Raw genomic sequence first — 16,535 nt, 5'->3', positions numbered from 1 at the left:
CGCCACTCACAAGGGGTAACTGCAGTGAAAAACTCTCTCCGCGGCAAGTATCAGCACAAACTTCGACAGATCTGGTCATCGGAGGTGTCGGGGAAGAACAAAGTTGCTGCAACAAATATGCTTGCCGTTCCAATCTCACTCTACTCGTTTGGAGTAGTGAAGTGGACTCGGGAGGAGCTGTATCAACTCGACGTAAGGACCCGAAAAATGATGTATCTCTATAGGAGTTTGCATCCCAAATCGTCTGTTCCACGGTTGTACTTCCCCCGACAACAGGGAGGTCGTGGACTTTTGAGTTTGGAGTATTTACATGACAGAATGGTACTGGATACAGCCTGTAAAGTCGTCAGGAGTTCGGATCTCCTTCTCTGCATGGTCCGTGACCATGAGAGAGCAGGAATTGGAGCATTTCTCCTTAGGGCAGCTGCTCGAGCAGCTGATGAACTCGGTATAGTTTTCGACTCTGAACGAGGTGACTACAACTCTGTCACCGAGTTGGAACCCGTTCAGCAAAAAGCTCAGATAAAAGCCGCAGAGATCACCTTACTTCTGCGGAGACACAGGGATAAGCCAATGCATGGGGTCTTCTTCAATAACATTGAAGACCTTGGCTTATCAAATCGCCTGACGTTCGCTTTTCTCAGGTCGAGTGGGCTGAAGTCGGAAACTGAGGGGTTCATCATGGCTTGCCAGGATGGTGTCTTCAACACCTTAGTCTACCGCAGTCGCGTGATGGGTATAGAGGTTCCTGACACAAGGTCAGGGCCTGCCACGAGGCGCCCGAGACCCTAATGCACTTGCTATCAGCATGTCCAGCATATGCGGTCTCGGCCTATATCCATCGACATAACGCGGCCCTAAGAGTGCTATATTACCATCTATGGCACTCTTACGGTATTGACGAGACACCGGTGTTGCCCTACGCTCCGGGGGATATTGAATCCGTTGTGGGGAACGAGAAGTGCCGAATTCATTGGAACTATTCGTTCCCCACCCTCAGGCTCATACAAGCTAATAAGCCTGATGTAGTCCTTCTCGACCACCAGAACAAAACGATATTTGTCGTGGAGTTTTCAGCTCCTGGCGAGACGAATATCGTCAGAAAAGAGGAGGAAAAACGGATAAAATATCGAGATTTTCTCTTCGAACTCCGCAGACTCTATCCATGAACCAATTGGCATATTCCAGTCGTGCTGGAAAATCTTGAGGTATCATGGCATGTACCTTCTGGATGTGAAATGGGTGGAGCAGTTGTTCCCTAATTATTCTATGAATAGTGGACTTGGATGTATGGAACTGTTCTGATAGATTTCTGATGCTCATTGAAGGATCATCAGCGACGGCTTCCAAAATATTTTCCTCCAATACAACGGTACGTACAGTCCTAGGAGCGCCCTCACCACCACGTTTTGGCAAAACTGTACCTACAATAATATCGAAATAAAACAACGTACTCAAATTAATTATCAATTATTACATACCTGTCTCGCTCAAGCTGCGATCGACACGCTCGAATGTTTCTCTTGACGGTACCGTTCGATTGGGAAAATGCTCGGAATACAGACGACGAGCTTCTGCAGCATTACAAAATGCTCGTCCATAAAATACATGCATATCTGCATATTCATTGAATGTAAACTGTTCGGCCATATCAAAAAAATTCAAAATATCCTATAGAATATTGACAATACAATGATAGTCATATGACAACGCACCACTCAACAAAACAAAATCGCATTCCAGTTTCTCATTTTTATCAAAACTTTCTAAAAGGTTTTTTTGTCAACATCTGTGAAAGAAATGGAACATAATTATTCCCTGGATATTTTTCACCTGATCATGTGCAGCCGTTTTTGTAGTTCATTCGTTTGCTTTTTATTAGTATAGTAAATATTTTTTCCGATGTGCGTTTCTTCAGCTAAATTTAGATTCGTGTTGAAGAATTTCTCCCATAAAATTATAATTATCAGTGAAACTCCTCAACAGTTTAGCTGTGAAGAAGAATTTGAAACATTCGAATGTTGAGTTTCATGAGATTCAGATAACTGATCAACACGAAACGTGATTATTCCACACGTATTATGTACATACAAAATATGGAATGAATTCGATATTTCATAGTAGAGTAGCTTGTTAGTTAAAAAACACCACGAATCTACAGAACTTGATATTTCTTTTGAAAAAATATCTGCTATCACAATTGTGACTTAAACTTCCATATAGGTACTGTACTTTTTGTTTACGACTTCATTTTAGCATACTTTGTATTATTCCTGTTATAAATGTTGTTGAATTAACGTTATCATTATTATTTCTGCTTTGATAATTATTCATTTCAAATAATGGTGGACGAGCGGGTTTGATGTCGTCGAGTAGAACTACATTTTTGTCAAGACTCGTTGCTCCGATCGACTTTCCACACGAGTACTTTTATTCATAAAATTGTCCAAGTAACCTTATTTTGTTGAAAAATATTGAAAAATATTTGTCATTTCAAAGTTTTGGGGTGTGGACCATCGGGGGTAGTCCGTTCCTGACTTTGTAGCAAAACAACTGACTCCTGCATGAAAGCTCATCGACGGAATTCATTTGTTTAGTCAATTACCAAAATTTGAATGATTTTGAATATTCACTTAAAAAGTTATCAAAGAAAAACATTTTTCATTTTGTAACTTCGAGGTCCCGTAACTTGGTTACGAAGACTTTTAGGAAAAAAAGTTATATGAAGTACTGGTGATATTTTGACCCCATCTATACATTTCCGAGAGGAAAAGAGGAAGTCCAGGGACACCCTGTATATATGGAAAGGTCAAATTTAGTTTACTGGTTATTATATAACTATAAATTATTTCGTGACTATCATACGAAGAACAGTATTTTGGGGTCAATTTTGCTAGTACCGTCTGATAAAATTGATACAGTTTTGTCAATTTTCAATTCATATGATAAAAATATTCAGTTCACAGTTGCAAAGGATACTGATAACAGCATTCCGTTCCTAGATACTAAAGTAATAAGAACTGAGCAGAATACTTCGATAACTAAATGGTACCAAAAAATCCATATGCAGCAAAAAAATCATCAATTTCAATTCTTTATCACCCCACTTAAATGAAAATCAACTCAATTATGTCAATGAAGAGCAGGATAGAAAAAATCGCTCATCCATTTTTTCGTTAAGAATGTGTATGCGAATTCAGAAACATATTATTCGAAAACTCTTTTCCAAAAGCATTAGTAAATAAGTTTTTTTTTTGTGATACTAGACACCATCCTATCATACTTCTATCAAATATAATTCCAAATTCATCAAGTTAATAAAATAATACAATAATTTTCAGGTCATTACCAAACATTCAAAATCTCACTTCCAAATTAGTAAATGTTTTCAAAAACAATAACATTATAATAGGCAAAAAGAATATCTTACTCATTTTTAAATTATACAGCAGAGTAAAAACTCCAGCTAAAAATGAAGAAAAATCTAATATAGTTTACAAAATTCCTTGCATGGAGTGTAACAAATTATATATTAGACAAACATCAAGAACTCTAAAAAAGTCGCATCGTTGAATTGAAAAGAGTTTTTTTGGAAATGGTACACATCAACAATGATGATAGATCTATAAATAAAAGAACTGATTTGAACAATCTTAGTCAAATCTATACTCACATCCTCAAATGTCAAAAAGAAAAAATCACTTTATTTCAAAATTTTTCTCCTTAAAATTATTGTCACTGTCATTTACTTCCATCAAAAAAAGAAATGTTTCATGTTTTGTGGAGATACTAATTTTCTTTCTCAATCTCAAGTTAGTAAGTAGTTCCGTTTGTGATATAAAACATATTGTTAATTAATATATTACAGTTGTCCTGAGGAAGGTGGTAAGCACCACCGAAAGCTTGACAAAAATAAAGAGTTTTCTTTGAACAGCTCTCAAAACCTGTTCAGTACGCTCGTCTCACAGACGAACTTAAAATTTGAGTTAACATTTCCGTAACAATATTGTTAAAGAATGCAGTAACCAATCTCAGCAAATATATCAGCAGCTTCGAAAATATCATCTTCGCCATAAGTTTTCCAGTTTAATTGGTTATTATGTAGGTCCAATAATAACAAAGTAACAAATGGTGCGAATTTCATTTAGACCAAAATATAGATCATTCAAACAGTTATGGATAAAAGTTCATCTCAGGTAAAAAAATCAATTGTGGTATATTTGTACGATTGATTACCTTTTTCGAAGTTCTTCCATCGCCGACAGCCTATCATTAGCCAGAGTTCTCCAACGTACGACTTCTTCTCTAGTCGACTGCAGCTGAGCCTCCAAACTAGAAATTTTTGTATGCAATTCAGATGTATGTTTTTCCAAGGCATGCACTTGTGACATATATTGCTCTAAAGCGGCTCTATTAGGACGGGATTTTGTGAAGTTCTGTTCCAGGCTGAAATATGTTTTGAAATTCAAGAGAACTGATAATAATTTGTTCAATTCGAAATTAGATATTTTTGCATTTACATTTTCTTACTGATATTTTCAATCAGTTTTTTTTCAAAATATGTTAAAAATGCAAATTCAGATTTCATTTTATCTGAAGTTACCCTCATATGGATGAAAAGGGATACCCTTCAATGGGTATTGTTCACACCTGAGTTAACCCATTACCGCAAAAATATTGAAACTTTTGTTAAAAGGGAATAAATCTGAAAATTGTAGATAGTGGAGATGTGAATGATCAAATTTTCTAACCTTAACTTCTTTTGTTTCTCTTCTGTCAGCAATTTTTGAATGTTCTGTAATTCTTCCTGCAATATTGCAGCTGCCATACTATGTTTGTCTCTATCTTCCTTCAGTAATGTTTGGTATTTCACAATTTCTTCATTTTTCATCTTCAAGTTATCTTGTAAAGTTTTCACAGTATCCTTTAAAATGAGTGTCAACATAATGATAATAACATCTAGCAAATCACAAAATTTCATCAAATATACATTAGTTCAACCCAAATAAGAAATATACAAATTATTGATTTTAAAATTATTTTTAAACGCCAGAAATGCTATGTAGTCGGTAATAAGTGTAGTGAGCAAATTTAATTGTTCTACAAAGATCGGTTTACAATCCATTTTTTCTATTTTCCATGTGTTGATAATATAAAAATTGCTGTATGAATGTGAATAATATCACATTATTTGTTCAGTATGATAAAAGGATATAAAATTCGATAATTATGTAGGATCAATAAAATACATTACCTAATTCCCAATCAAAAAAATACATCCACAGAGTTTTGAAGAATCAAATAAATGAAAACCTAAAACGACTTATATATTTTTAAAGCCTCAATGGTGATCGTGAAATCAAATTCATTTTGATTTCATATTCGCAAAAAGTTCACCACTATTCAAGTTGAACTCCAAATCTAATTCATGATCGCTCATAATTATGTAAGTGTTTTTATTCATTGAAATACTCGTTTTATATTGTTAACTCACCGTGGTATTACTTATTCGGAATTTAATTTAACGTCTGCATGAAAAAATATATTGTATTCATAAATTCCAGATAAATAAAACTTTGTTAACATTGTAATGAAATTTATTGAAATAATTCAAAAATCAATATAGACGTACAGAATTTGTAGGCAAATAAATCATTTTTAATACAAATGGTGTGATATCACTACCTCCTGAGGGGGCGATATCTATAATATATTTATAACTTTACTATTTTGAATGTGAATAACCGGTTATGGAGTTATTGATGTATGAATTGGAGACTAGGAGTAACGATAATTCGTAACCAAAAGAGGATTGAAACAGCTCCAAAGTTATCAAGGTTTACGAAATATTTGTAATGTGTGAGAGACAGACATTGTTTACGGAAATGAATCGTATGTAGAATAACATTGAACCAAAGTATTTGACAAAAAAGCGCAGTTCTTCAATTTTTCAACGCCAACGTCAGCCGTAATTTTCATGAAAAATTATTTTCTGATAATCCGACCTGTTGACAATATCTCAGGGAATTGGTTGAACATTTCCTTCCACTGGAAGTGTAGATAGATAGAAATCCACGAGAACATTCGTGAAAATGTTCTTTTAAAAATCAACCATCAATCACCTCAGAAGATATAAGTTTCACCGCTATAAACCGAAGATGAGTATTACATAAATTAAGTGAAGATGACCCGAACAGAAGAATGAAGTTTTGTGAGTTTATGTCTGAACTTTTGATTGCAAATCGAAATTGTATAAAAAGATTATTTTGTTTTAGTAACAAATGCACTTTTTAGAAGAGAAATGTCAACAGCCAAAATATGCAATATTGTTCAGATATAAACCCACATATTTTTCGAAAAGATCACACTCAAACTCTTCATGAAATAAATGTCTGGGGAAAAATAATTGGAAATGATATGAAATTGATACTTATCTATTGCAAAAGATGTTTTTTTTATCTTTCCAATTACCATTTATTTAAAAAATGTGACATAGTATGGCGAAGTTACGAAATTTCTAGTCCTACATTAGAACATCAATAACACCGCAGCCGGGTAATCGAAGATTACCGGCTCCGGAGCGACTTCATTGATTTCAGTGGCGCATTTGCTTTTTCAGCTGCAAAACCAGGAAAAACCTGCAGCACCACATCATCTGAAGATCTTGATCTACCACTCTTATAAAAAAAATGTTGGGTGTCTCCAGAATTGAAATATCTTTCATACGAAATATATCAAGACCCTCCTTTCCATGTGATATAATGGCGCTATCAACTTTTATTTTTTACTCTGACTCTGATATCTTACCTCTTTCGAAAGTTAAGAGGATTGGGGTACTGTTTACATCCGCACTATATAACCTGCTTGAATAAAAATTATGTTTTACTTGCATTCAGGAGTGCATTTAATAGTCGCATTTTTTTTAGTTACCTTGATTCAATTTAACGATTCAGAGTTTTAACAAATTCATGTATTTTCAGCTATCACAAAAAGTTTTATCACTATTACAGTTATTATGGAATTCCTTTATGTACAATAAAGTTGCAAATTATAGTTGCAATTTTCTGGCGATACATGATTCAAGACCACGGCTCAGAAATTTAATAAATTCAGATATTTTTAGTTGTCACCGAATGTTTTATCACTTATATAATTTCTATCGCCTGTGCGACTTGGAAATAAAGCTTTTTAATCTCGAAAAATATGTACGTGAATGATAGACTAACTACTGTTAGTAAGGCTGTTAGCTCACTTTTAATTTATGATATACAGGGTGAGTCAACAAGATTCTCTCGGTCCATTGCTATCAGAGGAAACAATTTCTCGGACTGCTCAATTTTTTTTGCAGTCATACCGATAAATAATATATCTTTCAAAATTATTTCCTCGCATGCTGGGTGATTCAGCCGAGCGTGACCAACCAAAGTTATATTTTTTCAAAATAGAAAGAACACCCAGTATATGAATATTCATTCGATCGGAAATTTCTACATTCGATTTCATATTTTTTTGGCTCTCTAATGAAATTTTGTTTTCGAATTTCCATTACAGCATTGCCAAGTTATTCCAGAAAAACCTATTTTGCTGACAATATTTTTTTAATCCCCCACCCGCATGTCTACACTAATCAAGTGGATTTTTTTAAGAATAGTTAGTCAACATCACTATGATAATTTCGGGAATCTCAACTTTCGAAAAAAAAAAAAATATATATATATATAGGGTGCTCGGTAAAACCGGTCAGGTTCATTCATTTTCCAACAAACATAATTCAACTTTTTCAAATGAAATACCCTGTATTTTTTCATTTGTATGAAATATTTCAACATTTCACATTTTTTTAATCAGAGTTATACTATACAAAAAATTAATATTTTACAAATTATACCAAGTTTTAGTAATTGTTGTAACCACAAAAAATTTAATTTCTTACGTTCACTTACTCAAATTTGTTTTTTGAATATTCAAACTAATCGCTAGTACATTAGCATTTTCCATACCATCTAGTAATAGTTAACAGCGGTTTCAACGGTAAGAAATGCATAAAAAACCTAAAGAATATCTACTGCTTGTTCCTTCAAAAACTCATGACTGAAATCAAAAAATGAATCTCGGAATTTGTCAATAACGCCTGTTGAAGTTACTTTCGTGTGTAGATTGAATCATCTTCATTCTGAATTATGTATTGGAAGATATGGTGCAAATGGTATATGCTTTGGGAAAAGTGACGGAAACTTTCTCCTTGCATCTAGGATTTACATAAAGAAGTTCCCCAAAAGGATACAACCAGATGGAAAGGCATTTCATTCACGAGAAGTTCGAACGTGTCTGACATATAACAAGTGAAAAGAGTACATTTCAAATTGCTCTTCACCTCATTGAAAATCCCCATGTGAGTACCTGAGACCTGAGCAAGAATTAGGATTTTCTCATACCAGCGTGTCTCGAATGATACGAGCAAGCAAATTCCATCCTTACCACATGCAATTGATGATGAAGAGGAAGATATTTTGAAAAACGTGTTCAATTATGCCGAGGAGGCTTAGAAAAGATCAATCAGGAAAATGATTTTTTAGATTCCGTGTTATTTTCTGATGAATCAACTTTTCATGAAAATGGACCTGCATACAAGTAACATTAATTATTATGCAATGGAAACCCCCCTTTTGTTCGTTGCCTGAACCACCAACGGCGTTGGTCACTGAATGTTTGGGGTGGAACTCTCGGAAAATGAGTTATCGGTACGTATTTTTTGAACAGGCATCTCACTGGAAGAAAATATGTTAGATTCCTTCGGCATGAGTTTTCGAATTTATTGGATGGAGCCCATATTGAACAAGACTTATAATGTGGCTACATCAAGACGGTGCACCACCACATTTCAAAACTTAGGTAAGGGAATACTCCAACGATTATTTCAATTAAATATGGACAGGTAGGGGTGGGCCTGTGGCGTGGCCACCCAGATCACCAGTATATCAAATGGATTGTCTACCAAACTCCTCCTATATCCTATCTCCTATCTATAGAAGATATGAAACGAAGATCCACTAGAGCTTTCAGGGAAATCTCAGAGGATATGCTGAAACATGTAGAGAATTCGTTTAAAAAAAGACTGACATTATGTGTTGCAGAAAATGGTCGCGATTTTGAACATCTTTTAGACTCCTCTATTCAATTGAAAAAATTAGGCGTTATTGTTCATATTGAAAAAATTTTGAGTCGTAAATAAATTAATTTGTGTGGTTACAAAACTGAGTATTGTTTGTGAAATATCAGTTTGTCGTATAGTATAACTCTGATGAAAAATGTAATGAAATATTGAAACATTTCATACAAATGAAAAAATACAGGGTGTTCCATTTGAAACCCTATATATTTCATTTCTTCGGACTTCTATTGTCTAATATTTTATAAGTTGATTTGAAATCCCTGAAAAAATCTATAAAAATTATAAAGATTAGCTGAAAAATAACAAGTATATTGAGCAAAACGACTGAAATTACAATGAAATAAAATACAAGCAACAATTAAAAATTTAAAATGGAAATTAAAAATCATTACCAAGAAATAAGAATTAAGAATCAAAAGATTCCAAGCCAAGTTACTTCACGACGTTTCGATTGTTAGTATCCAAAATCGTCTTAGGGTGATGACTGGACTTATTTATCCGATATCTGACTATTTATAGGTCATTCGAGTGCTTTCACCTATCCCCCCTTTCCTCTCCCGCTTCATCGGTTTTAGCGGGAGCGGGAGCGGTTTAATTTCCATTTTCCATAATTTTTAATTTTCATTTGTTGTTAATAGTTCAATTTTTTTAATTGTTGCTTGTATTTTATTTCATTGTAATTTCAGTTTTTTCGCTTAATATAATTGTTATTTTTTAGCTAATATTTTTAAAATTCATAAACTTTTTAAGGAATTTCAAATAAACTAATATCATATTAGACAATGGAAGTCCAAACTAATGAAATGCACCACGAAACATTGTCAACCACCTTCAAACGAAGCCTATATATTGTTTCCGAAAATTGAGATTCCAGAAATTATCATAGTGGACTAACTATTCCAAAAAAATCCACTCAATTGGTACAGACATGCGGGTAGTGAATTGAAAAATATTATCTGCAAAATAGGTTTTTGTGGAATAACTCGGCAATGTCGCAATGGAAATTCGAAAACAAAAATTTGTTAAAGAACCAAAACAATATGGAATCGAATTATGTATTCGTATACCGGGTGTTCCATTTAAAAAAAATATTACTTTGGTTGGCCACGCTCGGTATTTATCGATATGACTGCAAATAGAAATTGAGCAATTCAAAAAATTTGCAATGGACCGTACTCACCCTGTACGCTAAAACTTCCAAACGAAAGGTCCGATTCGAGTAAGTTGAAGAGTAATTTACATGTACATATTCTACGATAATCATGAAAATATTCGGTTATTGCGATTCAATAGTTAGCCATATAGCCCTGCAATTTTTTTGTAGGTAATATTTCCTGAATAAAATACAACTCATGTCATTCGCAATAGCTTTCCAGAAGTGGAAATTTTCAAAACTGATTACGAAGTTTTCGAGTTTATCCATTACAACAAATAATACAAATATTTTCTCTCCATAAAATTAGTTTAGATCAAAATCATTTCTTGATTATATTTATTTTATTATAACGTATATATCCTACAGATGAAAAGAAAATACAAAGTGTATGGGACCGACCTCTCCTGAACATTATAACTGATAAACTTCTTGAATCTACAAGTGTATACGATAAGGCTCGTCTGAAAGCAGCAATGATCAAGGAATCGGGTGCTTGGCTAAATGCTTTACCTGTTGCATCTCTTGGAACACTATTAGACGATGAATCTTTCAGAATAGCAGTAGGACTTAGGATGGGTTCATCTATTTGTGTTTCTCATACTTGTGTTTGCGGTAGTATAGTTGATGAGAAAGGTACACATGGTTTGAGTTGCAGGAGAAGTGCAGGGCGTACATCTCGACATCACCAAGTGAACGACATATTGAAACGAGCTATGTTGTCAGCGGATGTTCCTGCAATTCTGGAACCCTTAGGTACCAGTCGAGATGATGGTAAACGACCAGGTGGTATGTCTCTCATACTATAGAAATACGGTAAACCTGTGGTATGGGACTTTACTTGCATTGACACGGTCGCGGCTTCCCATCTAGCCGAAAGTTCCAAGTCTGCTGGAACTGCAGCATTGTCTGGCGAGAAATTGAAAAGGAAAAAATACCAAAATCTTGAAAACAACTATCTGTTTCATCCAGTAGCGGTTGAAACTTTTGGTGTTTATGGCCCGGAATCTCTGTTATTCGTTCATGAACTCGGAAGGAGAATAGGCCAAGCAACGAAAGATCACCGTTCTACCTCTTTTTTGATATAAAGAATTAGTATCGCTATTCAACGTGGCAATGCTGCTTCAGTACTTGGAACTATTCCTCCTTCACATAATTTTGATGAGATCATGCATTACCCTAATTTCAGTACGGAACTGAAGCCTCTTCGAAACAAGCCGAGATATGTAGATATCCATCAGTCTCCTATCAAGGTTAATTCACAAGTGATTGATCCACCTTCTTCTTTTTCAGTGCGGTCAGTGAACGCAGGTCATTCTTGCCCCCAAAAAATGAGTTGCAGTCCTCGTAGAACTGGTACCCTTTCAGTGGAAGAGCTTCATGAAGCAAGAGCCGAATCGATCCCTCTACGAAACCCTTCTTCACTTGGAAGGATCGATCGCAGCTTGAGAAATGGTTCCTATGGAGATTCTGTGAAACATGTTCTTCCTTACGAATCAGTAGATAGTTGTCCTGAAAATCTAGAGAAGAAAATTGGATTGGATAATTTAGGAAACACTTGCTACATGAATAGCATTTTACAAGTGTTGTTTATGACAAATAATTTCAAGAACGAAGTTTTAATGATGAACGAGAACGGGAATGTTTCCTACTTATTCATCAAACTCAAACAACTGTTCATGCAGCTGCAGTTTCGTAAGAAGGTATCATCTTTTCCTACAACCGATTTCCTGGAGTCTTTGAAGTCCACCGTTAGGACAACAAGAGGATTGTGCCGAATTCTCGGGGTTCTTGTTGAATATTCTTCGTGAGCAAAACAATAGCAAAATCAATACTCCTGACCGCTCTGGACTGAATGATTCCGTACAACCCATCTCGTCTTGTGTTTGTAAATTTTCTGCTGGAAAAATCCTCACTTGTTTACTTTGTGGTAAATGTTCAAGAAGTACTGAAAACTTATGTGAATTTCTGGAACTTCATCTAGCTTTTCCTAATACGACTAATTACCAGTCCGTGCAAAGCTTATTGTTAAATCATCTGAAAATGGAATTTTTAACAGGTGATGATCGACTGTATTGTCAAACATGCGCCAAACTAACTGACTGTTATAAGGAAACAAGTATAGCTGAGGCTCCAGTCAATCTAATAATAATACTGATGATTTTCTAACAAGACTCAACCTCTAACGGAAGCAAGAAACTCTTTGGAAGGTTCGAAATAGATGAACATTTCAACCTAGCAGAGCACTATTATAATATTCATGCAGTCTTTGTTCACTGTGGTTCTGGCGTTGAATTTGGTCATTATTACGCCTTGGGCAAAGAAGAAACGGACTGGTTTAAGTTTGACGATAGTCGTGTCACGAAGTGTTCTGGCGATGCATTGAATTTATTGGAGCCTCTGGAGACACCCTACATTTTGTTCTATAAGAGAGAGGACATTGTTAGATCAAGATCTTCAGATGATGTGGTGCTACAGGTTTTTCCGGGTTTTCCTGCAGCTGAAAAAACAAATGCGCCACTGGAATCAATGAAGTCGCCCCGAAGCGCCAATTAATTTTTATTGTTGTTTTTATTTTATTTTTATCGTTGTTTTAATAAAACTCATGAAGAATTATAACGTATTTAAAATATAAAAAATAATTCAGTTTTCACTTTTGTTTTTCGTGATATTCAACGTAAACTGAAATATTATATCATTGTATGCATTTAACTGATATTTCCACGATTATTATTTCCACCAATAAAACAAATTTTGCATATCTGAAAAAAAATTGAATTTTTACCGTGAGAACAGAAAAGTCTTCATTGGTACTATTAGTTCTCTCTACTCGAGCATTTATGTTGTCACCACCTGCACCATTCACATGTATCTCAGCTTTTTTGTTCTGCAGTTCCAATATATGACGTTCATAAAATGTGATTTGACTTTGTTTGTCACCAATTTGCTTTCTAAATAAACTTATTGTCATCTCATGTTCAGTGATTTTGCTCTTCATTTGATCAACAACTTGTTGTTTCTGGGAAAGTTCGCCTTTCATTCTCGAAAGGTCCGCCAATAATGTTGAATGTTGGGTTTCATCTATGGATGAGCTCGATTTCCCTTCGTTAACTTGAACTTCAACGGACTTGAACGATTTTGAAATTTCCAGTGATTTCACAGGTGTAGGAGAATCTCGTGTCGATGTCTCTGTGATTCCAATATCGTGAAAGTCTTTTTGTTTTGGCAAGAATAGGTCATCGAAATTTTTATGCCAGAATAAAAGCTCTTCGTCTAGTCGTGCTATTTGATCGTCTTGCATTTTCACCCGTTCCATAAAATGTTGTAACTGCTCCTCTTTGAATTCTAACTGCCGCTTGTGTCTCAATTCCTGTGGAACAAATCAACAAATTATTGAATTGCAGTTGACAATTACACACTTATACATTGACATTCCCTCATCACAGTTATACATTGGCATTTCCTCATGAAATATTCAATTGCATTATGATTGTCATATAGTCATTTTTTCAAAATATTGCAAAACGCATTTAAAACTTCGTTTTGTATCAGACATATGATTTAAATATCATATACAATGTTTTTATGATACATTCAGCATAAAAAAAGTAATATCCTATATTAAAATTTGAGCATAAACATTGGGATTTCGTAAACTGTATGAAAATAAAAAAAAGGTTGAGTTATGACAATGTTTAATTTTTTGGGAAATATCGAATAAATATTAAAAATTTATTTTAGCTCACATGGTTCCGAATATATGTATAGAGAATAAATAAAAAAATTTGAAATTCTATTTTATTTTTTATCTTCTTTAAATATATTGGAAATCTGTTGAACCTAGATGAAACCAGAGCCTAAACACCACGAATGGATTGCTTAACTCAACAATTAATTTCAATAAACGAACAAAAATACGCTGTGTGTTCTAAACAATATATCATTCCAATTTGAAAGGGTTATATTTTTAGGATTGACAAATTTTTGGAAAGATTTCCACATTTTTGTATCAAGATGAAGTAGTAAAAAGTCAAGAACTTTTTTTCCCACATATCATGCCACTTTTGTCGTGTTCTATGAAAACATTTTACAAATCTGTAAAAATATATTCAAATGTGTCTTGTTACTCCTTCAACGTAGGTATGTTTTCATGAAATCTAATCGAAAGTAATCAAAACTGTTTTGAAAAATATCTTCATCTGAAAATGAAATTTTGTCATGATCATGACAATGATGCTAGCGGTATGATTTGAACTCAACATGAGGTATGCATAACCTATTTCATAATCTGCTTTATACAAAATAATGCGGACTCAACAAAAGGTATGAATAACCTATTTCAAAATAATCCTAAGTAAATTTGTTTTTTCGGAATCGCCGTATGCGAGATCGAAAAAGAAATCATTTCATGACTATCAATAATGTGGTTCGTTGCAAAGCCAAGACTTGACATTGACCACCAGAAGAGATTCGTTCTATTTATTCCACTGCAGCTTTCATTGCAAAGAAAAATAAATGAAAGCAAAGCAGAGCCTAAGGACAAAGCCTCCATGATCCAACTCCAAACATCGCTGTTCCGGCCGGCAAAAGATCTCATCAGTGATGATAGGCTGAACCACGCAGGCATTGCTGCGTGGTTCAGCCTTCAGCTTGAATATCAATGACAAACAAGGCTTTCCAAGAAGCTCCGTTGCAAAGCCAAACTTGGACATCAACCGCTTAACAAGATTCATCCTCTGTCTTTCACTGCAAGGTAAATCAGAGCCCGAAGACAAAGTATTCGAATACATTTCAGGCTCAGATACGTTCATAGGTTTCGAATGGACCAATAAATGAATTTCCATCGGATCAATCGGTGGGCTCACAAAAGAATTGAAAAGTAACTCCTAATACGACAATGACATTGTGAACAAATGAATGATCAATAAACACAGTTGATTATCAATTAGTGAAAATTTGGGATATGAAATTTGCAAAAATGGAGAATAATTTTGAAAATTGATAATAAAAATATGCAAGATTTCACCCGAAGGTTCCAACTCAAATATTAGTATTTAAGAATTCGCGTTATCTAATTTAAAAGTTAGGTTCAAACTTTTTTTCTATTGAATAATTCGAAGTGAGTTGAAGTTTTACGACGTGACATACCATCATTCAGTTTACCTTATTTTCCAACTTTTTATGAGTTCACAAATGGTGGTGACTCTGAGGAAAGTGTTGAAATCTCATTAAGAGAGACAAATATAAATGTCCTAGCCTATTCATTCATTTGAGTATGTAATTGATAATGCTAAAAATGTTTACATGATCACATGATCACAATTAGTGCAGACAGGATTGATAATCATGATGTTTAGTGGAGAGTTATAAATGATCTATTATACATTGAAACTTTGCATCCAGAAGTTGATAGATTTAGCTCATTCACAATTGATCAACATGAGTAGTTGATTTTAAATCAATTACTAGCATGAGTTCATAATCAGTTCGTTCCAAAAATTATATATACATACTTTTCGTAACCTATAATTTGGGCGGATGAAGAAATACTGAGGAATGTGAGTCATTTAGAGTATTTTCCAATTATTTTCATTTCAATGAGTTCACGAAGATAGATTTGAAGTCTTTTTTGATCTGTTGAAAGGAAATTCAAATCCGATATTGTTTTCGACTTCATTTGCGATGTGATAAAAATGATGGAGGTGTTACGTGGTGAATTTCCATTACTACATGTCTCCTAGAAATACTACTATTCCATAATTTGTTATTTTGTTCTACATATCATAAATTTTTGTTATTCCTAAATAGTAACTTCTGAAATGTTCTCCTGTTTACAAAATAAAATTCTTAAGTACAAAAAAAAAACTTCTGAAAAATATTATTTATTGGTATTTTGTGTAATGTGCAAATTTATGAAGAAAGTCCATTCAGATTGTTGGACACAATAAAGATTGGTTGATCAACCTTTACTTCTCAATTGAATAGTGAATTTTATGAAAATTATCTCTGAGCAGAAAAATCCCATTTATTTCAACTTATATTTATCAATTATCGTCTTGAATCAATTAATTCAACATATTTCTGAGATTTTATATTTTTTCAGACGCTTGCTGGTGCTTCTGAAGTCTACCAAATCTAACCAAGAAAAGAACCAGCAACGAATCAAGCATTAAGAGTGAATTGGTTTTATTTATGGATACATCAGATTAT

General features: G+C 34.1%; 1 protein-coding gene across 6 annotated transcripts in view; it reads right to left on the bottom strand.

Annotated features, from left to right (window-relative positions):
• The window catches only part of LOC111509351 (Centrosomal protein 290kDa), a 155,777-nt gene that overhangs the window by 73,705 nt on the left and 65,537 nt on the right, over window positions 1-16,535 (bottom strand). For all 6 annotated transcript variants that reach the window (XM_074174649.1, XM_074174651.1, XM_074174652.1 and 3 more), the window contains exons 10-12: window positions 13,111-13,695; window positions 4,752-4,924; window positions 4,237-4,446 (exon numbers count right to left, since the gene is read on the bottom strand). In XM_074174649.1, the coding sequence (XP_074030750.1) occupies window positions 4,237-4,446; window positions 4,752-4,924; window positions 13,111-13,695 (968 nt within the window). The remainder of the gene's footprint in view (window positions 1-4,236; window positions 4,447-4,751; window positions 4,925-13,110; window positions 13,696-16,535) is intronic.

The sequence above is a fragment of the Leptinotarsa decemlineata genome, unplaced genomic scaffold (genome assembly GCF_025532065.1).
Source record: "Leptinotarsa decemlineata unplaced genomic scaffold, Ldec_3_MD MMD2_tig00000690_RagTag_RagTag, whole genome shotgun sequence".
Taxonomy (NCBI): domain Eukaryota; kingdom Metazoa; phylum Arthropoda; class Insecta; order Coleoptera; family Chrysomelidae; genus Leptinotarsa; species Leptinotarsa decemlineata.
This window is presented reverse-complemented; position numbering and strand designations above follow the sequence as displayed.